The sequence below is a fragment of the Macrobrachium nipponense genome, chromosome 5 (assembly GCF_015104395.2).
Source record: "Macrobrachium nipponense isolate FS-2020 chromosome 5, ASM1510439v2, whole genome shotgun sequence".
In the NCBI taxonomy this organism is placed as follows: domain Eukaryota; kingdom Metazoa; phylum Arthropoda; class Malacostraca; order Decapoda; family Palaemonidae; genus Macrobrachium; species Macrobrachium nipponense.
The window spans coordinates 144,690,001-144,715,945 of NC_061107.1; the positions used below are offsets into that span (position 1 = coordinate 144,690,001).

At 39.8% G+C, this 25,945-nt stretch overlaps 1 protein-coding gene and 1 long non-coding RNA gene across 2 annotated transcripts in view; one reads left to right on the top strand and one right to left on the bottom strand.

Annotated features, from left to right (window-relative positions):
• Window positions 1-25,945, bottom strand: part of LOC135215961 (uncharacterized) — a gene marked incomplete at its 3' end in the record, with an annotated part of 298,909 nt that overhangs the window by 163,748 nt on the left and 109,216 nt on the right. The window contains exons 4-5 of the mRNA XM_064250917.1: window positions 15,411-15,537; window positions 5,475-5,709 (exon numbers count right to left, since the gene is read on the bottom strand). Coding sequence (XP_064106987.1) covers window positions 5,475-5,709; window positions 15,411-15,537 — 362 coding nt within the window. The remainder of the gene's footprint in view (window positions 1-5,474; window positions 5,710-15,410; window positions 15,538-25,945) is intronic.
• LOC135215249 (uncharacterized) lies at window positions 9,314-10,589 on the top strand. The gene is made up of 3 exons (XR_010314630.1): window positions 9,314-9,423; window positions 9,631-9,827; window positions 10,212-10,589. It is a non-coding gene; the product is annotated as an uncharacterized LOC135215249 (long non-coding RNA).

Consider the following 25,945-nt stretch of genomic DNA (forward strand, 5'->3'; position numbering starts at 1 on the left):
CGCAAAGATATCCACGAGCGGACGTCCCCATAACCCCCACAGCTCTTGGCATACCTCCTGATGCAGAGTCTACTCGGTTGGCAGAAGTTGACCTCGTCTGCTGAGGAAATCTGCCCAGACGTTCTCTACTCCTGCTACAAACTTCGTAAGGATCATGACGTCCAGTGCCCTTGCCCACAGCAAGATCTCCTTTGCCAGAGCAAAAAGGGACTGAGACTGTGTTCCTCCTTACTTCTTCAAGTACGCCAGAGCTGTGGTGTTGTCTGAGTTAACTTGGACTATTCGATGAGAGACTTTTTCTTGGAAAAACTGGAGAGCTAAAAAGATGGCTGCCATTTCCTTTAGGTTTATGTGCCAGGACACTTGCTCCCCTCTCCAGGTGCCTGCCACTTCTTTCCCCCTAATGATGCTCCCCATCCCGTGGTGGACGTGTCGGAGAACAACACTAGGTCAGGGCTCTGAAGCTTGAGAGAGACGCCCTCCGACAGCTACACTGGATCTAGCCAACATTTCAAGTGATGTTTTACCTCTCCTGAAATTTCCAAGATCATGTGTAGATTCTTGTTTTCTTTCCAATTGTACTTGAGAAAAAACTGTAACGGTCTGAGGTGCAGTCTCCCCAAGGAAACAAACTTCTCCAGCGAGGAAATGGTCCCCAGTTAGACTCATCCATTCCCTCACTGAGCACGAATCTTTCCTTAGGAAGGCTGACACTTTGTCTAAGCCTTGCTGCTGACGTCCCTGGGACGGAAAAGCTCGAAAATCCACTGAATCCATCTGAATCCCCAGATACACGATGGATTGGGTTGGGATCAGATGTGACTTTTCGAAATTCACCAGTAGTCCCAGGGACTTCACCAACGATTAAGTTGTTTGAAAATCCTTCAGACACCGCGTTTGAGTGGAGGCATGAATGAGCCAGTCGTCCTTCGAAGATAACAATTGCGAAGGAGGAGACTGAGGGGCCGCAGGCTGAAACTATTCTTCAAAAGAGGCTCGAAGCCATCGAACCAAGACCTCTTCTTCCTCTCAACTGACACACGTTCGGGAAGATGGTAACCGTGCTCTCTAGACAACCTCTGGAGAGCTGCATGAAATCTACAGCAAGGCAACTGGCGAAAGAGCGGAACGAGGAGAAGGAGAAGGGGACTGCCTGGACTCTTGATTGGCAGCCTATCATCCTTCCTCTCGCGATGTGGCTTTGCCTTTCTCACTGCAATCAACGAAACAAGTTGTTGTTGCGAAGACACAATCATCCTTTTCGATGGAGAACATTCCTTCTCAAGCAAAAGGCTGATCCTTTGCGAAGACGATGGGCGAGGGGAAGCCCTCCTCCTTCTCACATGGACCGCCAAGGATATATCTTTGGAGCGACCGAAGCGCTCAAAAGCATACTCATCGGAAGACGTCCTCTCCGGTGAAGATCGCAACACAGCAGAAAAGAGAGAGGACGTGAAGCGTCCCCCTCCCTGAGACCATACATCATACATCTTAGCTCTCTTTTACTGCGGAGGAAAGTCTTCCAATTGCCCCAGAGACGACCGCAAAGCAGAAGGAGTTAACGGACGAGAAGCGTCCCCCTCCGAGGGAACAAAGACGACGGCCGCCTGTGCGACATATAGCGTCTTCGTTCTCCTCAGAGGGAGCGAGACCCTCCGAGAGTTCCAAAGACCTGCGCGGGAAGGACGCTCTGAAGACAAAAGTAATCTTTCAAGATTCGAATTCTATGAGTTATGAGCCATGACATCACCTTTAGACGAATCTTGACTATGAGAGGATGTTCAGAATCATTTCTAGATCATCTATGCTATTCCAGTTTTTCTGCAGGAAAACTGGAGAGGTGTGAATTTCAGTCTATTCAGGGAAAACAAACTTCTCCAGCGAGGAAATGGTCCCCTGCAATTCATTCATTCCCTCACCGAGCATGTTTCCTTCCCTAATAAGGCTGCGTTTCACTTAAACAGGAGTAATCTGAAGACACTGTAGAAGATTGTTCATTTGTTTCTTCCTAAAAGTCTCCTTCCTGAGATCCATTACTATTCTCTGATTCTCGGCGAATGTCTGAAGAAGCATTACGTTGTGCGTCCAGCCAAGCGTCCAGCCGAGCATCCTGCCGAGCGTCACGCTCTGCGCTGTCGTATTTGGCAGCGGAAGGAGTCCCCCTCATAATCGAGCAAGGGACGTCTCGGCGAGCTAATTGACTGCATCTCTTGCACATCATTCTTGTTTCGAGGGAAATCATGTGTGCTATGCCGCTGTAGACTCGGACAGAATTCTGTTACCATGCGGTAAACAGAACCGAAAAAGGTCTAATACATATATATATACATACACACACATATACATTTACACATATATATATATACATATACATATATATATATACACACATACTACATACATATATATATATATATACACATACACATACATATACATACATACATAAATACACACATACTACATACACATATATATTTTTTTTTTTTTTTTATGAAAAATTCTTGCAAAGTGAAGATGTTCAGTCATGTATGCTAGAACTCCCCTCAACCCGAGGCTAAGGCCGTGATGTAGGTAGAAATACGGTTAGTCCGTCAATCCCGCAGGAGAGAGAGAGACGTAACCTACCGCACATGGCAGACAATCAGATGGAACTGAGCACTGGCATTACGCATCAGAGAACGTTCGTCGTTCTCGCACTGCTCTGCCTGAGTTGCCACCTACACCATTCTACGAATGAATAGGTTTACTATCATTATAGAGCAGAAACCCAAAAAGAAAATTCATCAAACTGGTATATTTAAGCGAAACTGAATTTGCTAAATATAAAAGGCTAACTTGGTATTGTCATAACAATACCTTAAATGTTTAAAAATAGGGAAACCGGCAACCCTGAATAGTTGCAGGGAGAACCGATTAAATGTAATAAGAATAATCGTACTCTCGGTTGTCCTCCGTAGGAGTACTATGGTATGAGTATATAACTTGAACCATACAACCGCTTGATAGTAATATGACGTAAGGGCAAAAATAATATTACTATGATACAACAACGCTTGTTCACCTTTACCCGGCAGATATATATATATATACATATATCTGACTGGTAAGTTTTATGAACAAACGTAGAGTATTTTAGACACTTGGACAGCTACCTCCCTACTACATTCTGCCTCGCCGAGGTTAGGGAGAGCCATCACGCGGTAGTGTTTTTGTCAATGAGAAATTATACGCTTACGCGATAGAATGAACACTCATGGCATTATCACTATACTTCCACTACTACTAAAACTTTCCAATGCAAACATGATTCCAGGCTACGCAAAGATTTAAGAATCACAGATAGGGTATCACCCTCCAAAGACACTATTGTAGGGCCCGAAGGCATCACAGGTCTTTGGAGGGATAAATTCTACTGTGTTACACGCCTGGAGGAAGACCTCCTTACACTATCACGTTCTAGTTTACGTACCTATGATTCATAAGCCTTCCACGCAGAATCAGACATATTTTCACACTCGTTGCAGCGGTCATCAAACATACAAACATGTTTCCTACAATTCGCGCACACTGTATGAGGGTCTACCGAAGTTTTCAGTAGCCTAACCTTGCATTCTTCCACACAACCTACTCTGGCCTAGTTGAACTAGATCCAGACATCGTAAGTTTAAGGAAAAATCAAGCCAAAATAAAAACAATCCACAATTAGCGTATGCCTAACCACCGATCCAAATCAAATAACCAAAAATCAATCGGGATACTCAAGTGACCAAAAGAGTTCCAAAATCCAATGACGGAGGTGCAGAAAACACTTGTTGTCTGCACCGGCGACAGAAAATATCTGACAGAAAATGGGAATGGTTCCTTACGCCCGCCTCCCAGCGGCGGGAATGGGTACTACCACCTGGCCGACCACTGCGTGTGCCGGGAGTTTTGAAATTCTGTCAGACTTTGGAGAATACAGCTATATATATATCTGGCAGGTAAGATTCATAAACAAAACATATAGTACATGTACTATAAAAATTCTTGAGTCTCAGTAAATGAAGAGAGAGAGAGAGAAATTGCATGAACACTTGGTGGCAACAACACAACAGCTCCTCCCCCTCCAGCCCCATTACTTGATAATTGACAGCTTTAGTACCTAGAGTTAGAGAGAGAAGACTGGGATTTCCTTCATTCTTACATAATTTTTCAAATTTATAAACTAAAACCTTACTGATTCACATTAGTATTTTCTTTAATGAATTGATATTACAGTGGACCCCTGTATTCGCGTTCTTCAGATTCGCGGAAATTTCACACATTCACGGTATTTTTCTATGAGAAATATCAACAAATTCCTGGTTTTTTGTTTTTGTTTTTTTATCAATTTCATCACAAAATGCACTTTTTGTGATAAAACTATTAAAAAAATTAAGTATGAAAATTTTTAGTGGGTTTTTCTTGAGTTTTAACTAACAAATAGGCTGTTTCAGCATTTTTATAGGGGTTCCAAACATTCGCGGGTTCTAACTATTCACGGGGGTGTGTGTGTGTGTGTGTGTGTGTGTGTGTGTGTGTGTGTCTGGTACGCATCCCCCCCCCCCCCCTGCGACTCCGGGGGACCACTTGTACTGCTGTATACATTAATATTCAATATTTGAAAATAGTAACTCACTTATTTATCATGCCAAAAAAAAAAACACATACATCTCTGTAGGAGAGAGAGAGAGAGAGAGAGAGAGAGAGAGAGAGAGAGAGAGAGAGAGAGAGAGAGAGAGAGAGAGAGAGAGAGAATTACTATTATTATTATTATTATGTGACATTTAATCTTATTGAACCTATACAGTATTATCAATATTAGTATTTGAAAATTAGTAAATAATTTTTGTACCATAAAAATGTATTTAGTCATGAAAATAACATCAAAATAAACTAGTTAGTGATTATTTTCGCCAGAAAAATCCCCTAATACGCGAATCCCACACAAAATAGTGGGTAGACATGGCCAGAGAGAATCCGCGAATCAGTGAGTCCGCGAATCCGAGAACGCGAATATGGGGGGTCCACTGTATACATAGACACTTCCTTACTGCAGGTGCTACTATCAGTAGATATACACACATTTTTATCCTTTTATTCTTAATTTTTTTAACAAATGAAACAACTCACTCGACATTTGGTACAAGAAAAACTCAGTAATTGCACCAACCAAAAAATAAACATATATTTCAGCATTATCCACATCAAAAAGGTCATTCTGAGGAATGATGCTTTGTCTTGTGAGACAGTGGGGTCTGACTCAAGCTCGTCTAGTAAGACTTTCCTTCTCCCAAGATCTGTCAAGTAGGTAAGGGTACTTATGATGAATTGGTTCATCAGAACAAACACCTTTTTAAATGATGGTGATGCTAAAGATAAAGCACATCTGAATAGAACAAATAGTCCTATTTCAATATTAAACTGCAAATCAATGAAAATATTGCACCTACCCTTTCCTCTTCTGCTGCGTTCCTTCAAAATATGGACCAGTCACAGAAAATGAAGTATTCTGGCATGTTGTATTCTCATTAAATTCTGTAGAAATGGTGCAAGGGGTACCTAACGGACTACTTGAAGCTGAGTTAAGGTGACCCTGGTCACAGTTCTTCCCAACATCAACTTGAATAGGATGGTGCAAGTTTGAGCCTGGTAAGCTTTCAGATGGTGTTGCATTGACTTCCATTACTGAAAACATGGTAATATTAGTTAAGAACATTCAAGCAATGAAGAAAATGTCACGATTGCACTATGCTACAACATCCGAAAAGAACATCCTAAGAACTGCATTGGAGGTGTGGGAGGACAAGAAAAGTTTCCTCCATAGGAGGAGAGTGGCAGTAAGGCTGCAGGAAGATTCACTCAGAGGATGGGTTGTTTTGGATGGTCCAAGGTGCCCAGGAAAGGGGTTTCCCCAGCTGGGAGGGGGTTGGGGATGCAGTGTGGGATGGATAGAGAGGGTAGGTAGGTATCTGACCTCATTAGAGCTTTTTCTGCTTTTTTGCATTTATACTTCTTCCACATTTCATTAAAGGATATTACTGCTCTGTACTTTAACTTGTAATGAAATAATCAAGCATAACAGAGAGAGAGAGAGAGAGAGAGAGAGAGAGAGAGAGAGAGAGAGAGAGAGAGAGATGAGAGAGAGAGAGACGAGGAGAGGAGGAGGAGAGGGGGGTAGGGAAAGGGGAGAGGGAAAGAGAAGGGGAGGGAGAGAAGGGTGAGGGGGGGGAGAGAGCGGAGAGGAGGGGGGGAGGGGAAGGGGAGAGAGAGAGGAGAGAAGGAGAAAACTTCATACCCCACCACATACCTATAATACATATGCACAAACATATTTCCTCATTTTATATTTTTGTCTTATGATAATTTAATGCATAAAGATGAAAGAACAACGAAATTCAAAAACAAAAAGAGACAGAGAAACGCAATCGATATCCCTAGCGTATGGGTGTAGTTATATATCTGCAAACTCCTTCGGTTGAGGGAAGAGGAGAAGAGTTTAAGCAGCTAAGCATATGCCAACATCTATGACAAAATTCCTGAATAATTCTACATTAGCATATAAATATTGTTAATCAATATTTTTCTGTGAATGTGAACATTATATTTGCGATCAAATATATCATCAGTGATAAAATATTCTTTTGTGCTGTTCTGGCATTTGTGACAGTCGTATTAGTCAACTATTAAAAAAAACATAGAGACCTTAATGGTGCAGTCAATACTACTGATGAAATGCCACATGTAGATTTAAACATATACCAAGTAAAGCTTCTGTGACATGAGGTGAAATAAAAATCACTGATGCCAATAAATAAAAATAATTACTAAATTACATGTTAGTACAGTTCTAAAAATGAAATTTCTTTAGTCACATCCCTGAGGAATGCCATATGTGCTAAGCATGTAAACATAGGGTGTTTTAAACACATATCTACACAAAGTTTTCATGATAAGGCAAAATGAGAAATTAGTGATCATAATACAACATTAAACTAATGAAAAATTTTAAAATAATATTCTTAAAAACAACACACTGAAAGAGCCAAGACTACAGCACAATATGAATGATACAATGGGCACTGGCAACAGCAGGTGCTCCAGAGCCAATGGGAGCCGAGGCGCCAAAGGGCATTCCGGCACCAATGGGAGCTCATGCGCCAATGGGCACTCAGGCAACAATGGACACCTCGTCGTCCCAGGGAAACTTGATGCCAATGGGCACTCAGGCACCCAGACTCTCTGGTGCAGGACACTTCCTAAACCTTGTAGAACACTAGAAAGACACTGGAGAATCAGACACTGATGATTGCTCGGGAACTACTGAGTGTGCAGATCCAATAATACCACTATGCACCATAGACAACTCAATTGCTGAACAGCCAGAAGCTGAACAGGGCACAGGGGGAGAAGAATCTAGCGCCAACATATGATCATAGACTTTCCTGGGTGCAGATTCACAAACAGGACCGTCAACAGAGCAATTGAGAGAAGACTTACTCAAGGAGGAAGACTGTCTCCTACAGGAAGAACAATTAGCTAACTAAAACTGTCCTTCTAACACTGGGTTCCTGGGAGAATTGCTTGGGACTATCCCAAAAACTACAAGGTCACTGTTCTAGCGATGGATCACTGATCTTGTTTGAAAGGACTTGAAGGGACTGGAGAGTGAGAATCACTTCTAGCTCGTTTTTTCAGTGGACAAGACTCATCAACAAAGCGCCATTGGCATCTAGCAGCCTAGGGCAAGGGTGCCACGATGGTACGGAATTACGGTGCAGTATGGTATTTTTCCACCTGCAAGAACAGTATGAAATTACGGTACTATATAACTTTTTAAGTACGGTATGGTAGAAAATCATGTCATTTTTTCCATACTCATTCCATATTTTTTCATTCCAATGTTACTGTCCATGGTCCAGAATAATCCAATAATCCAGATGACGAATATTGACTTTTTGATAGGGTAACCTAATTTTTTCCCTGACGAATGTTTTAAGATACAAACTTATCTTTCCAGAAATCAAAATTTTAAGGAAATTCAAAGGAACTCAACAGATTGTGTTGGTTAAAAAGGGCTGCATCTGCTAACATGAACAAAAATAATTGCAATTTTAGTTGACCCACCTCCTTCCATTCTTACTTTGTATGTCTCATAAAGTTTTGCAGCCTTCAACTCTGGCTCTGAAAAGTGCTAGAATGTAATAAAATGTTAAACCTACTCAAAAATGAAATATAGTAATCTCCACTAGCAGCAAAACAGCTAAAAAAAACACCAAAATAGTAGCCTAAGTGAGTACTGAAACTGGAGGAGGGGTTGTTTGTAAAGAAAATATTTGACTCATTTTCACAGATATGTAATGGCAGTGGTACAAAATCAGGTACGAAATTACGGTATGAAATTTTCTTTCATCGTACCAGTACACTACGGTTCTTTAGGTATGGTACGAAATTACAGTACAATATTTTTAAACTATTGGAATTACAATATTTTTCCGTATCGTACTGCCACCCTTAGCCTAGGGGTAGTAGATTCCTCAGAACTGGAAACACTTGACAAAAGAAGTGACACTTCCTTTGAGACGCCTTTCCAGCAGCACTCTGTCAGAACCTGGGATACAACAACAGATCCAACTGAGGGGGCGACTACTCGTGGGCTACCAGTATGATTCCTTCCCTAGGTTTAAAGGAGTATGCCAGGGACCTTTGCCTAGGAGAATCAGTAGGACGGTTAGGAGCTTCAGTAAAGGTTCTCATTGATAAGGTAGATAATAAGAGTGATAGTGTTGATAGTGCTGAAGCTCCTAACTGTTCCCTGACATGCAACATTAAAGAAAATTTCTAATCTACCCTTGATTTGAGGCTAACAATGGGGTTGGGTTCAGGGAGCCAGGGTGAGGAGTGGGTGGTACAGTTTGAGATATGGGAACAGGTGGAACAGCCAAAAACTCAGAAACAGAGAATCAACATTCATAACTTGACTAGATAATGTCTTTTTACTACCAGCCCTAGAGGTTGCTTTCCTGTTCTTGTCTCTTTCTAATTTATCCATATGACTAGTCATCTTCCACATCTTATCGGCCCATTGTTCGAATTCAATACAGGTCAACTGAGGAGAACAAACTTGATCCCTACAATTGGTGCAAATGGAAGGCATGTCATAGCATGCTTAATTAACTCTGGATAGGTGTGACGGGTCATGCTCGACCCCGAGCATATGTCAAAAAACATGTTTTTTTCCCATAAATCATTGTCTATCTCGAATCTGGGTGTGATCGACCCGCAAGAGGCCAGTAGTCCACACACTACAATCATGTCAGAACCTGCGTTCGCCTTGCCTTTGTCCTTCCACTTTTCTGACACTTCCCGGGGTCAAGCTCGGTCCTACAACATCTTTAAAGGGTAAGTGATAAAAAACCAAAGTTACTACATAGTGATTTCTTGTCGAACACTGTTGATACTTGGATAGTTTTGTATTGTTGGAAACTGTAGGTGGATGGTGTGTGTGTACCATATGCATGCCATTGGTTTTGGCTGAGATGCTGTATATTGACATATGGTTCAATTTCCTTTGAATGCCAATTTCTCAGTTTTTGCATTTTTTTGCAGTTCTCATCAACATTGGCCAGCGGCAGTATTCTCTGGGCAAGAATGCCATCAACTCACTTCTAATGGAATTAGAAAGTGATGTTGATGATAATCTAGCGGTTGTCAACACCTCTGATGAAGAACGGCTCGAGTGTGAGGGTTGGAGGAGGCAGCAGATGACCTTGAAATGACTACGACAATGAGGGGGAGGCAGCGGGGTTAGTGGGTCTGTGCCTTTTGTGGTGGTGACAGAGATTACATCAGCTTACGACAATAAACCATCAACATATCACGTTGAGCCACCAACTGTAGAGAGAGAGAGAGAGAGAGAGAGAGAGAGAGAGAGAGAGAGAGAGAGAGAGAGAGAGAGAGAGAGAAGAGGAGAGAGAGAGAGCAGAGAGAGAGAAGAAGAGAGAGACGAGAGAGAGAGAGAGAGAGAGAGAGAGAGAGAGAGAGAGAATAACATTTCCGAGCTTTATCTTATGGCATGTTCTTACAAAAATCTTCCTAACTGCAATAATGACTATACACCCTCATATATTATTAATTAAATTCAATTTATAGTTTTGTTAGTGCAAGTCAGATAGTTACCTCGATTTCAGGTGGCAGATTTGGCCATCAGAGTTGGTGTGGTTGGCAGCCATTTTGTTGACATACCCAAAAGATAAGTTGGCATATCTCTGTATATTCTTGTTCTCTATAGAATTTATGATATTTTGGTATATTTTCATGTATAAATATCATATTTAATAATAGATACAATGCTTTTTATAAGAAATTTCCATTGTGAAACTAGGAGGTCAAAAAATTGTTTTTATATTCGAATCAATTTTTTGGGTTAGAATTTTAATTTTATAACAGCAAAATAATTGTCAAACATCCAGCAAGCCACCATAAAAGTTTTATGCAAATCCACAAATAATTAAATAAGAAAATAACACCTTAAAATTGACATACCCTTGCTCTATTTCAGGTGGCAGAGTTGGTGTGGATTGTGGCTATCTTGTTTACATACCCGAAGGTAAGTTGGCGTATCTCTATATACTTGTATTCTATAGAATTTGTGATATTATGGTATATTTTCATGCATAAATATCATATTTTATAATAGTTACAATGATTTTTATAAGAAATTTTCATGATGAACCTAGGAGGTTAAAAAATGGCCTTTAGATTTGGCCCCTGATATAACAGTGAATTACATTTCTGGGCTCGGCCGTGTCGCTCCGTGAAATAGGTTCCTTTAGCACTATTTCTAAGGTAAAATATTGTTATAATACCAGAGAAATGCTAAATTGGACATGTAAATTTTAGTGCAGATTTTTTTACATAATTCTGTTATAGGATGATATGAGTTTATCCTATAAAAAAATATAGCCACTTCCTATTTCATTTACCGTATATTTCGGCGTATAAGTCGTCCCTTTAGCCCCAAAAAATCATTCCAAAATTAGGGGGTCGACTTATCTGACGGTAACAAAAAGTGAATCTTTATTATTTTGGCATATCGGTACAGGAATCCAGGCTTTACAGTTGGCTAATAACAATGACAGCCTTGTTGAGGTAACTATGTATGTAAATACCAGTATTAAAAACATTTCACACTGTAATACGACAATAATAATACATTAGAACATTCATTACCTTAAATAAAATGAAACAAATCAAAGTAACTTGAAGAAACCCCAATCGCACAGCAAGTGTAAACATTGCGTAGCTATTTGTAGTATAGTAAATGAGAAGGATGCGTTCACTCTGACAGTTTTGTATTTACCGGGGTATTGTTCAAAAACATTTATGGTATGAAATCTTTATTTATCACTTTAAATAAAAAAAAAATTGTATTTAATAGTAAATATGTATTTAAAATCCTTCAAAATTACTTGAGTCATCGTCACTTGAATTAAACAATTCATCAGACAAATTATCATTCACGGTTTCATCATAAGGAACCCAGTTTGAATCTGGTGAATCAACTGCAAGTTCGTTTTCCCTCAAATGAGCCTGTTTATGCCATAGAAGAACCAATGGTCAAGGAATATTCCAACATAATAATAAGATACCGGCACGTCGTTTTAACAACCCAATCAAAACATTAACTTGAGTGGCAGTTTGTACATACATATATACGTAGGCTGTTATGCAGCGTTAGTTAGCGCTTTGTTTGTTTACATTACACTCGAGTAACGTATCTTTCGTTTCGTCATTTCTAATCATGTTTGCCGGTATTCATCTTTTATATATTACACAGATTTGTTAATATACCGAGTATATTACCTGTATTTCTTATGGTAAGTAGAGCAACATATGTACCATAATAACATTCAGGTTATTTTATATGATACGTTTTACACTGCTGCTTATTTTGAGCGTACGGTTGGCCTCACATTTTATAGGTCGACTAATATACCCGATATTAGTTAAAATCATAAAAATTTACCCAGAATTGGGGGGTCGACTTATACGCCGAAATATACGGTAGGTACCAAAAAAAAAAAAATTGTGACATTTTTCCCTTTTATTTTTTGGCCAAAAAAACTTACCCTTTTTTCCTCTTTTCAGATTTTGACCTCTATGGGTCCAACCCTTTCCTGCCAATCACATATTGTAAATTAAATTGGAGATTTAGGCAGGATTCCTTTAATTATTTTCTGTATATAACAAATTTTGTATTTTTGGTAAATATTTTCATATATTATTTGTTGTATATACTTATTTTTTCTAATATATTTGTAATAAATATTTAATTTGTAGATGGGCATTATTTATCTCTTCAGTAGTTCTTATCAACCTTTGGATTATTTTTAGCAAATAAAAGCTAAATCATTAATGCAAAAATAAATTTTTCACAAAATTTTTTTTGGAGCCGGGGTCGAGCTCGACCCTACCGCACCTTTATAGCTTGGCGATATAACGATACCTATCCAGGGTTAATCTAGTACAGGCAGTCACCAGCTATCAGCGAGGGTTCCGTTCCCCGGGGGTGTGCTGATAAGCGAAAAATGCCATTAAATGAAATTTGGTGATTTATGGTGTCATAATGGGGCTTAGGTGCTGATTGATAACCGGAACTCATCCCGCTATGGAGCCATAAATTGCCGATTTTGCGCATAAAACCAGATCGCCGATAATTGAGTCCACCGATAACTGGGGAATGCCTGTATTGCAGCTTTTCCTACAATACCTAACACTCTGAGAGCTAGTATCAGATGTCGTCAACGAGACTAGGGGTCAACAAAGTCAAAAGTCAAAAATGTGAAAACAGTAAAAAATCAGTAATTTAAGTGCCTGACACAATATAAGAGAGCCAAATTGTCTACCAAAAGCAAGAGTACTTCACCAATTGTCAGCAACAATACAGTCAACTCTAGTTATCCACGCCTAATTAGTTTCCGAAAATGGTCACGGATATCAAAATTGCGGTTATGAAACAAACATTTCCCATAAGAATTAATGGTAAACCAATGCAATATAGACCTAACGCCAAAGCTTTACTTATACATTACCTAAATGCACTGTACTGAACTTGAAATATATACAGGTATTCTCCTACTTACGATGAGGTTAGGCTCCAAAAAACCCACTGCTTGTTGAAAAAAATTGTATCTCAAATGTAGCCTAGCCTCCACTAGGGTAATTAGTATCATCTTCACATACATAGTACCTAGCCTACACTACACAATATAGTTACTCTATGCATATATGACATAGTAATTATTGATATCAGTTAATTCTCTGTTCAGTGTATATTGACTAATGATAATTCAGTACAAAGAGAAATTGAATAAAATTAACAAGACTTAGCCTTGTGTACACTATGATAATCGAATGCATATACAGTAGCCTAGTCTGTATAATCAATTATTATTAGCTAATTCTGGAGGTTCAATGCAATCTGACGCAAGATAATTCAGCAAAGAAAGAAACTGAATATGAAATGAGAATCATATTGTATAATAATTCAGTAAAAAAAAGAAATGGAACAAAAAACGAGAATCTGATTCAGTCTGACTTCGGCATAATTGCACGGTGTCAGGCTTGCTGAAAGCTACATATATTAATTATAAAATACAAACGTAATACATATGCATCTTTTCCATTAAGTTTTTTTAGTTATACATTACTTTGCTTTGCTTTATCCAGTAATGTTATATGTATACTCATATCATCGCATTATGAAATACTAACAGAGCGGTCAATGTTTTGTTTTGGAAGTCAGCTAATGGCAAATACGAGTTTATTTTGCCATATTCATCTCAATTCTCAGCGAATGCTCTTGCTCTTAGTTGGCAGAAATGAAAATCTAGACACTTTACTTAGAGGGAACAGTCACTTCTTGTTATATGACATGTTTTTAGGCAGAAATTTTATTGTAATACGTCTCATTGTGAACTAATTATTTTTGCTAATAGACTGCGTAAAAATCCAGCGATTCCGAGCGTTATTTTCACTTGTTTTTGTCCTAAAACAAGCTTTATGTTATTTATCTTTTATCGATGTGTAAACAAGGGAAATGTGCTCTTTGAATCATGCCCAATCATTTTGATTAAAATAATTTCCTCTCAGTTTTATCTATGGTTGTGTTTGAATTCATATCAAAGTTTGGGAGTTTTATCCATGCCTGAATATTATTTTATCAGCTTCAGCTACAACTTGCAGTTTAAATTTGACAGTATATTGCCTCGACAATCTCACTGCAAGTAAAATAATTACATAAAATTATATAATTCCAATTCTACATATCATCATTTATAACATAACTATGGTAATTGCTTACTATCGTACGATGGTTGAAATGCTTGCAAAAGGGATGTTGTTGTTATCGGATTCAGTTGTACTTAGATGGCTGTACACATTCATGCAATAGGTATAACGTTAAAACAATACTTCCATCATTCTCTTGAACTTTTTTTAACTTATTTAACTTAGAAGATGGCATAAAGATATGGATGAAAAGAGGATAGGAGATGTAATTTGGCCTCTCCTAAGTTTAATATTTAATAATTCGGTGGGATAATTCGTAAACAAAATACACAGAGCATTATCGGAATTACCGGGTATTTTAACAATGTACACACAAGGTTTTGAGCGCAATTTTCAGATTTTGAACCGGGTTTTTCAGCAATTTTTCGCGATAAAAAATTTATAGACTCGCGTTGTTCAGCGATATTTTGTGTTTACAAAATTTATAGTTTAATTTACTGTTATCACATTGTACCAAATTCGTGATTATCAAACACGTGGATAATGAGTTAAATGTATTCAACTAAGAAGTCTACAAATCCAAAATTTTGCTGCTGCTAATCACTGTTAGTCATCAGCTGGCAGAAACAACTAAACAACTAAACTCTTTGCCAAGTTGGTTCCTCTCTACACCGAAAGTGGGTGGGGGTTAGTCGCCTAGCCAAAACAAAGTCGCATTACCACGAATTTTCAAAATTCTAACTGCCAATGGATATTCAAACTATAGCTATGTAATTACTTAATAAGTTGCTTATATAAAATTTAGGAACATGTTCACACAGTTATAATCATCACATACATAATCACCTCCTGCAATCAGAATTAAAAGTGTATGGTAATTGCCTGTCCTTGTACAATGACAGTTTTGATAAGGCCCATAATCATCCCCTTCAAATATATGTTTAAATGTTATAAAGCTGTGGTATGTCTTTGAAAAAGGAAAATTTTGAAAAGCTTATAACACTCACCCCACCCCTTCAAACAGAAACTGAAGCATATTCACAGGCAAAGATTTGTCCTTGTACAATGACATTGTACATAAACTGAGTTATACTTACATAGGTTTTGAGAAGAGTGAGAATCCTCAGATTGTTCTTTATGCTTTCTGACATCATTACACTGTTTTATAAGCCATCTAGTGCGCGTGGTCTGTCCTCCGCTTCCATAAACCCCAAGGGACAAATGCTGTAATAAAGAGAAAAATGATGTTATTATGATATAACAAAGTTTCATGTATACTTACCTGGCAGGTATATATATAGCTATATTCTCTGTTCGCACTGGCAGAATTTTCAAAACTCGCGGCAACCGCTAGATCACTGGTAGTTCAGGTGATCGCCACCCCGTTCCCGTGGCGCTGGTGCTCGGAATCATTCCCATTTTCGTCAGATTTTTCTCTGAACCCTGTCTCCTGAGGGGAGGTGGGTGGGAATTTAATTATATATACCTGCCAGGTAAGTATACATGAAACTTTGTTATATCATAATAACATCATTTTCATGTATGACACTTACCTGGCAGGTATATATATAGCTGATTGACACATTTGGAGGTGGGTCAAAGACAGCAACATTGTAAGAGTTTTAAAATTTAAAATAAATCCCAAATACTCTTAGATTCCTTACCTGCTAAGGTAGCTGACTTCATAAATCCTGCCTCTTAGCCTGCTAAACCTTAGTAGCTCCCAACTAGGACATGACCTAATAGTTGATGAAGCTAAATACAAGGGTCTGACAACTGGACGGGACCAATTCCGTTGACAGGAAACCCTAGCCCTCTCTTACCACGGGCATTCATGCTAGGATAAGTTAGACCACCTGAACCACACACAAAGCTAACATAACACACTACACTTCACAGACTGAAGAGGAAATAACCCTCTCAGACAACCATAAAAACACCACTTAATTAAAATACCTAGCATGTTAGTAAGTTATGGGGTGGAAACTCCCTTGCCCAATACTGCTGCTGAGGATACATAAGGGCCCAACGTTTGACAGTTGTCAAATGTTGTTTTGACGTTTCTAAGGTAATGAGACGCAAACACTGAATTAGTCCTCCAAAACGTCGTTTCAATGATATCTTTGAGGGCCATATTCCTTTTAAATGCCAAGGAAGTAGCTACTGCTCTCACTTCGTGCGCCTAACCTTAAGGATGCCGAAATTTTCTTCTTGGCATAACATATGTGATTCTTTAATCAGTTCCCTGAGGAAAAAGGCAATAGCATTTTTGGTCATTGCTCTGCTAGGGTCCTTCACAGAGCACCACAGTGATTCTGAAGTTCCTCTAATATTATTGGTTTTCTCTATATAATAGCGCAAAGCCCTTACTGGACAGAGAACTCTCTCTTGTTCCTGTCCTACCAAATCTGAAAGACCCATAATCTCAAAAGACCTTGGCCAGGGATGAGCTGGATTCTCGTTCTTGGCCAAGAAAACCTCCTGAAAAGAGCAAACTGCCTTGTCATGCTTCCAGCATACATGTTTGCTAATTGCTTGCAGCTCACTAACCCTTTTAGCTGTGGCCAAGGCCACCAAAAAGATGGTCTTTTTCGAGATATCTCTAAACGAAGCTTGATCCATCGGTTCGAACTTATTAGTTCCTAAGAATTTCAGGACTACATCGAGATTCCAGGAAGGTGTTCTGTATCGGTGTTCCTTCCTTGTTCCAAAGGACCTTATGAGGTCTCTCAGATCGAGATTATTGGTAATATCTAAACCTCTGTGTCTAAATACTGAGGCCAACATACTACGATATCCTTTAATTGTCTGAGTTGACAACCCTACTTCCTTCTTTAAATATAAAAGGAAGTCGGCAATTTGGGTCACAGAGGTACTGGATGAAGAAATCTTCCGACTCTTGCACCACTTACGAAAGATTTCCCACTTCGCCTGGTACACCTTAATAGTCGAGGCTCTTCTTGCTCCGGCCACAGCTCTGGCCGCCTCTCTAGAAAACCCCCTCGCTCTGACAAGTCTTTCGATAGTCTGAAAGCAGTCAGACCCAGAGCGAAGGGTGTCTTGTGGTACCTGTTGAAGTGAGGCTGTTTGAGTAGATCTACTCTTGCTGGAAGTGTTCTTGGTACATCTACTGTCCATTCCAGTACCTCTGTGAACCAATCTCGGGCCGGCCAGTAGGGAGCTATGAGAGTCATTCTCGTCCCTTGACTCTCCTTGAATTTCTTCAAAACCTTTCCTAATATCTTGAACGGGGGAAAGGCGTACACGTCTAGCCCCGTCCAATCTAGAAGAAAGGCGTCTACTGCGACTGCTTGACGGTCTGGGACTGGAGAGCAATAAGTCGTCAATCTCTTTGTCATTGCGGTCGCAAACAAGTCCACCACTGGACGACCCCATAATTTCCACAGACTCTGGCATACTTCTAGATGAAGAGTCCATTCTGTAGACAGAAGTTGACCTTCCCTGCTCAACAGGTCCGCTCTCACATTCTTCTCCCCTTGAATGAACCTGGTGAGAAGGGTTACGTTTTCCTTCTCTGCCCATAGAAGGATCTCCTCCGCCAACTTGCAAAGAGAGACTGAATGCGTTCCCCCTTGCTTGCGGATGTACGCCAGAGCTGTGGTATTGTCCGCGTTGACCTGCACCGCCTTGTTGCGGATCACCGCGTTGAACTCTTTCAAAGCCAAGAAAATCGCCATCAGTTCCTTCCTGTTTATATGCCAAGACGCTTCCTCCTTGCTCCAGCGACCTGACACTTCTTGGGGGCCGAGAGTCGCTCCCCAGCCTGCGTCCGACGCGTCTGAAAACAATACAAGGTCTGGGTGGTTCTGCTGGAGCGACGCTCCCTCCGCTAACTTCCCCGGAGTTAGCCACCAAAGTAATTCCTCTTTGATCTTGCGAGGAATTCGAAACAGGAAGGAATCCGGTTGTGATTTTCTTGGCCAGACTTGGTTCAAAAATATTTGCAAGGGTCTCATGTGAAGCCTTCCTAGAGAAACGAACCGTTCCAGTGACGAGAGAGTCCCCAGTAAGCTCATCCACTCTCGTGCAGAACATTGTTCTTTCTCTAGAAAGGCTTGTACTTTCCGGATGCATTGAGCTTGCCTGTCGGGAGATGGAAAAGCCCGAAAAGTCGCTGAGGAAATCAGAATCCCCAAATAAACTAGCTCCTGATTGGGGATCAGATTCGACTTTTCTAAGTTCACCATCAGCCCTAATTCGTTCGTTAATGCCAACGTCATTTCTAAGTCCTCCAGACATTGTCTTCTTGATTGGGCTCTTATGAGCCAATCGTCTAGGTATAGAGACACTCTTATCCCTAGAATATGTAGCCACTTCGCCACGCTAGACATCACTCTTGTAAAAACTTGTGGGGCTGTGCACAGTCCGAAGCAGAGGGCTTTGAACTGAAAGACCCTGTTCTGGATCACAAATCTTAAGTACTTCCTGGATCCTGCATGAATTGGGATATGAAAATATGCGTCTTGAAGGTCCAGGGTAACCATCCAGTCCCCTGGATGCACCGCTGCCAGTACTGAATCGGTCGTCTCCATAGTAAATTTTGTCTTCTCCACAAATAAGTTGAGTTGACTTACGTCCAGTACTGGTCTCCATCCCCCCGAGGATTTCGCTACTAAGAAAAGCCGGTTGTAAAATCCCGGGGATAAGTGATCCAGAACAGGTTCTATTGCTCCTTTCCTGAGCATAGAAAGTACTTGCTCTTGCAGTGCTTCTTGTTTCCCTGGATCGCTGTAGTGAGCTCCAAGCTCTCTTGGCGATGTCGAAAGAGGTGGTTTCTTCAGAAAAGGGATCTTGTAACCTTCCTTGGCTACCGTGACGACCCAAGGATCTGCTCCCTTTTCTTGCCAAATCTCCCAAAACTTCTGGAGTCTGGCCCCAACTGATGTCTGAAGGACTTGTTCTTCATTGTTTATTACTGGGTTTCAAACCCCTCTTGGAAGGAGCTATTCTTCCTCTGAAGGAAGGACGAGAAAAGGACTTGCCTCGAAAGGGCTGACTAGCCTGTCTTGACTCCTTAGGTGTCTTCTTAACCACTTTGGTGGGTAAAAATTTCCTTACCGAAGACGTTAAAAGATCCTGTGTCGCTTTCTGAGTCAGGGAAAGCGAAATATCCTTGATAAGATCCGAAGGAAATAACTGATCCGAGAGTGGGGAAAAAACCAGTTCGGATTTCTGAGCGTTAGAAACGCCCTTTGCAGCAAAAGAGCACAGGAGTGACCTCTTCTTTAAAACTCCTGCGGTGAAAAGCGATGCTAACTCATTCGCCCCATCCCTTAGGGCTTTGTCCATGCAGGACATAATACTGCTTGGGAGTTGCGAAGCAGTTGATTCCTTATCTTCCAAGGTGCGTCCCAGAGCCCCCAAGGACCAATCAAGAAAATTAAAAACCTCGAATGTCCGGAAAATACCTTTCAAGAGATGATCTAACTCTGATGACGTCCACCAAACTTTAGCCGAATTCAAAGCATGTCTGCGGGAACTGTCAACAATGTTGGAAAAATCCCCCTGGGAGGAGGCAGGAACTCCCAGGCCGAGACTTTCCCCCGTCGCATACCAGATTCCGGACTTCGATGCTAATTTGGCTGGAGGGAAGGAGAAAGAAGTCTTGCCCGCTTCCCTCTTTCTTTCAACACGTATCGATCCTTTGAAGAGCCTTCTTTGCTGTAATTGAAAGCTTCATCTTCAAAAACGATGATTTCTTCGGTGTTTTATTCTTGAGAATTGAGGAAAGGGGTGACATCGGAGCTGAAGGCTGAAAATCCCCTTCAAAAATTGACAGAAGGCAATCAGTTAACTTCTTGTAGTCTGAAGAAGGTGCTTCACCATCTTTCTCTTCTTCAGACGCTAAGTCTTCCATCTCCTCTTTCTGCCGAAGAAACATCTTGTAGTAATCCAAGGTCTTGCTGCTGAACATCTTCTCTAACCTCACGGGAAGAAGAAGGGTTAACCTCCTGCTGCCTGCGTCCTGCGTCCTTCTGAGATACGTCGAGCAAACGTGAATCCGCTCCGAGATTGCGTCCTGCGTCCTGTCCGCCTGAGAGTCCGTCCGACTTAGCCGGTAACTTGCGTCCTACACGAGAATCCGAAGTGCGATGAGGAGGAGGCAAACAATCATGCGTCCTTTTGGAGGACTTGACGGGGAGAGACGCGTCCTTACGTCTCGTAGGAGGATGTTTCGTTGCTTCCCACGATTTAACTAGATCGGCTAACCTTCCTTGCATCTCTTTAAGAAAGTCCTTAGTCTCTGTTTCCTGACGGGATGCCTGAGCATGCGGGGAACGAAGACGAGAAGGATTGCTAGGACGAGAAACTCGAACCTGAGGTCTACGAGAATGAGAAGATACAGGAGAAACTGCCCAGGATGCAGAAGGAGGGCTCCTATCAGGCGAACCGCCGTCTAAATTAAGTCTTGCATCCTGCCTTGAACGAAAGTTCTCCTCCTTTTAACCGACCACGTCTTCATCGTCACTAGATGAGAAAATCTCGGGGCTACTCCACCGCTCTTGAGCGTCAAGTTCATCCTGAGATGACGTAGGTCTATGCGTCCTCTTCAGCGGACGCGATTCTTCCTCATAGCGTCGATACCTGCCTGACGCAGAACTATCGGTAGAAGAAAAACACTTCCCAGTGTCGCCTTTTCTATGGCGCACTGCTGCAGCCTGGGACGCAACAGGACTGCCTGAAGGGACGACTGATCGTAAGGGAACCCCTCTCGCCTCCCTTCGACTGTCAACATGCCTTCTCCCTTGGGTCTGGGAGCTTGGCAGAGGCCTAGGTCTAGGAGCACGAGAGAGACGATCAGCTGCCCCCTCCCACTACACTGACACTCTCAAAAGTACCCACTTTGTCTGTAAGACGCTGAATCTGATCGCCCATTGACGCAAGGGCGGCAAACACTTTCACATAATTAGGATCCTCAGAAACAGCAGCAGGCGCAGGAGAAACCTGAGGAGAAGGATCTACAACTTCTACTGGAAGGAGGGGGAGAAATAACAGAAGCATTCAAGGCCTTACTAGAGAGCCTGACCTCTCACTCCGAGACACCGATCTCCTTACTCTATCCTTTTCTAGTCTCTCAACATATTTAGTGAAAGTCTTCCATTCCTTCTCATTTAAACTTTCATTTTCACTCATTACATCTATTATCCCAAGTACACAACCCTCTCTACACTTCTTACATACTGTGTGAGGGTCTACCGAGGCTTTCGGCAGTCTCACCTTGCACCCTTCTTTCACACACACTCTAAATACTAAACCAGAATCAGACATTATAATAAATTCCAAACGCGATTGCCAATCCAACTTTCCAATACGATACCCAATAATCCATCAAAGTACAGCGACAAGTCAGCTAAACGAGTTCGAAATTCTAGCAGGGAACCCACAACGATGTTGCCGGTTCGGCTGGCAGAAAAAATCTGACGAAAATGGGAATGATTCCGAAGCAGCAGCGCCCCACGTGGGAACGGGGGTGGCGATCACCTGAACTACCAGTGATCTAGCGGTTGCCGCGAGTTTTGAAAATTCTGCCAGTGCGAACAGAGAATATAGCTATATATATACCTGCCAGGTAAGTGTCATACATGAAAACACCTAGTACGGGGGCATTGCAATTACCTGTTACTAACAGGGGTTCTACTATATCATACAAAGCTTACAACAAGCTGTAACTAATTTTAACCTTGGTCAGTGTTCATTCTCTAATTCTAATAATAATCATGCTAGAACTGTCAAACAGTTTCTCATGATCAAGAGGAAAATGTTCAGCATTTGGTCCCAATTTGTTGAACACCACATCAAAGAATTATCTGAACCTGTAAAAGAAATGGGACCATATAGTATATCTTGGTCATGAACTTAGCGGAATAGATATTTCCAATGTTTTTAACATTTTATGTTAGTATTTATAAACAGAATGACTTAATTACATACTGAGAATTTCCTGGCATCATAAATAAAGAGGCCACTGATGTTACTAAATGATATCACACTATTGTATCCTGAAAAAAAATTGCAAAACAAATATTCCAAAACTATGAATCCATCTAATAGGAAACCAAAGATTCAGATCTAAATTTCATTTAAAACTTTTATGTAAATGGAAAATATTCTTCTTTAAGAAGAGGCCCTAAAACTTTGCAAAGTATGTAATCATCATTCCTATCTGTGCAGCTAAAAATATCTCTCACTCAACAACTTAACTGTAACATTTCATCATAAAATATTTAACTATCATGAGGTACTTGACAGTTCCCAGAGAAGCTAAGAGTTTCCTCATTCCATAAAATCTGTGCTCTTCTTTTTATACTCAGACACTTCCAAGGATGTACAGAATGTCATATTTTGTCATCTTTTTTATTTCACAGCACTCAACAATTTCCAAAGCATCAATAATGGATAAGTTACTCACTGGGTGAATGCCTTTCACAATTATAGGGAAGTTATTTTGAATGGCACTAACTGCTTTCTTGCTTACTACCACACCAACTGTTTTGATGTTTAACAAGACTTTCCTTAATGGTACTATAAAAAAAGTAGTCTGCTATGGAGATGGACAATCTGTATCTATTTTCAGTAAAATTTGGAAAGTTTCTCAAATCCAATGTTCTCACTGGAATTTGAACTACCAATAAAAGCTAAAACTGAACCTTTATGGCAATATGTTCTGAAAATGTAAAATACATCTTTCAACATCCTAATCCAGCTAAATATACACCTATAATGTTCCACTATTAGAATGTAACACACTTGGATTTTGGAGATTCCAAGTTATTCTATGATGTGGAAAACTCCAGATAATTTCTCACTATGTACAGGCAACTTTCCCTGTTAGTGAATTTGGAATCCTCTGGATTTTATGCCAGTATCAAACCAGCAACAACAGACAATGGAAATCCAAAGGTAAATTAGCATCCTTTTACTACAAGACTATGTATTGGAAAAGACTGAAAACCCCACCGCCCAGTCTTATTTCAACATGGTTTATTGAACTGGAAATTGCTAATTAGAATTGAGGCAGCTAAATACACTTCACATCCATAAACTAGTTTTGAGGCAAAAGGCTTTATACGTACAGTCATCTAATGATTTCTGTCAAATCTAGATGATATGTGGAAAAGCATTTGACTGATATTAAGTGCCTACTTACATTGTACATTGAAGTATTTTAGGGTGCGAGACCCAAATTCATTTTCTGTGAAGCAGCAATCCTACAATTTGTATTCCTTCTTTGGCCACTTTTCTTTGTCATTACAAGAACAAGTTTAGGAACAAGATGTAACTTCTATATTATGAAATTTAGGCTTAAAAGCCAAAATACTGGGGCAGCTAGGACAATCAGTAATTTTTAGAAAGCAATTTTAAAATGTGGTAAACATTCAAAATTTTTATTTATAAGCATATGTAAAATTATCCACTTTCAATTTAAACTGTCAATCTCAAATTAAGATAACGACACAGTTCTATTTTTTAAGTGTATTATTCTTTAAACTTGGCTAATTCTCCTATGAATGTAATCAACCGACTTGCCATAAAATGAAATGGCTCTTCTTTCATGGTTAAAACAAGGGGAGTAAAAGGTTTGGTGCTGATAGGGAATGAAGGTAACTGCACCTTTAATGTTTGCCTTTATAGACTTCATAATGAAATAGTAGCTGGAGATGAAAAAGGTTTTCGACGTATTTACAAAAGATGCTGTATTTAATTAAAAAAAAAAAAACCAAGATAGCAAGGAAAGCTTGCTAAATAGATTGGCATCTTAAATCCACAGAGTAATGAATCAAAATATATCTCAGAAAGACAAAAGTAATGAGGGCACTGTATACACAATGGAATGAAATAACATTGGTAGTAGTTGGAAAAACGACGGGGTTGATTTTTCAATTACTTAGCAAAACTCATATTCAGTGAAGTTCTCAGTTGGAATCTAGTGAAAAACCAAAGTATATAAATCAAACAATGGGTAAGGCAAATAGGACTTGGAAATAAAAAAAATATTGAAACTGCAAATGAAAATATGATTATAAATAGTATTTAATGGCAAACAACAAAATTGCATGGATATTATGAAAATATTCAAGCGAGGACCATCCTAAAAGGTCTTTAGTACGTACTTGGACTTTGTTACTTAACAGAAGGTCAAACCATCAAAGCACTTAAGTTAAGTGGCTATTGTAGTCAATTTATGTAGTCAACTAAAAATTCTCCCTCATGGAAACAGAAGCTTGCTCACTGAAAGTGCATCACCTGAACAAAGGGAAAAGCTATAATTGATCTCTCGACTACCTGGCCATTAAGTCAAGTGCTTTTTTCACCAACTTTATAGGTATAATAGTACATAAATTTCAAGCAGCTGAGAGTTGGAAAAACAAGGTGTAGCTCAAGTTACACGACAGCCAAACATAATTCAAGTCCAACATATCCCTGTAACCCCAATAGCATCTCTACCAATAAATCAAAATTAGATTATTGTTGACTATGACATTTTTACAAAAAAAAGTTTTATATATACATACCAAGTAATTAACTTAGCTATTAGTTATGTATACTTGTCCGGCAACTTGAATTTAAAATTCACAGGTAACACTTCAAACGTCTGTGTAGGTGACTAGTTCCATCCACTAGTGGGGATTTTAGGAATACATTAGTACATAACCTCATGTCTTATGTCCATCAGCAGGGCCTAGAAATTACTTAATTGATTCCCACCATGTCTTATGTCCATCAGCAGGGCCAAGTAATTACTTAACTGATTCCCACATTGATAGGTGGGGGGTTACATGGCCACATTCTACTCCAAAACATTAAAGTAAGCAATGAATTTGAAATAGAAAAACTTCTAGCATTGAAAACAATGCTTGTCATTACCTATCAGTTAAGAGAGCTACTGCAGGAGGATACTGTACTTGATTTTAAATTGATTGAATTTTACCTTCACGCTCTAAACATTATGTATGTGTTTTCTTTATTTTATTGAATTGTGTACCTTCCTTATGACTGGCTTATGAAGTTTACCTATTGACCCAAAGAAAACTTCTTTTACTTTGAGGGAAAAAGAAAATGGCATCCCATGAATTAGGAGTAATGTAGTATACATACGAAAAAGGATACGTATGTACGTAGTAGCTATTTTAACTATTTTTACGCCAACCAGTTATTTCGTTTTTAAGAGTGATGTATTAAACTAACTTCTAAGTGAAATTACAGTAACTTTAATTCAATTTAAAAGTTAGCTTAATACTTAGGGAGCATGATTAAGGTCATATTTAATGTTCATACTCTAAAACAGCGTTTCTCAACCTGTGCGGCCGGGTGCACGTGAGGTGCACCCAAGGAATAGGAAAACTATATTCTAATGTTTAAAATATCTGTTATAATTTTCATAAATTTAGCAGACACCGAGTATGTGTTTCTATGTCTGAGTCAAGTCTTTGATATTTGACATTTTAAACTGTAAGGTAAATTCCTTAATCTTTCCTTTTCATTGGGGGTTTGAATCAGCCGAGAGAGAGAGAGAGAGAGAGAGAGAGAGAGAGAGAGAGAGAGAGAGAGAGAGAGAGAGAGAGAGAGAGAGAGAGAGAGAGAGAGAGAGAGAGAGAGAGAAGGTAAAGTA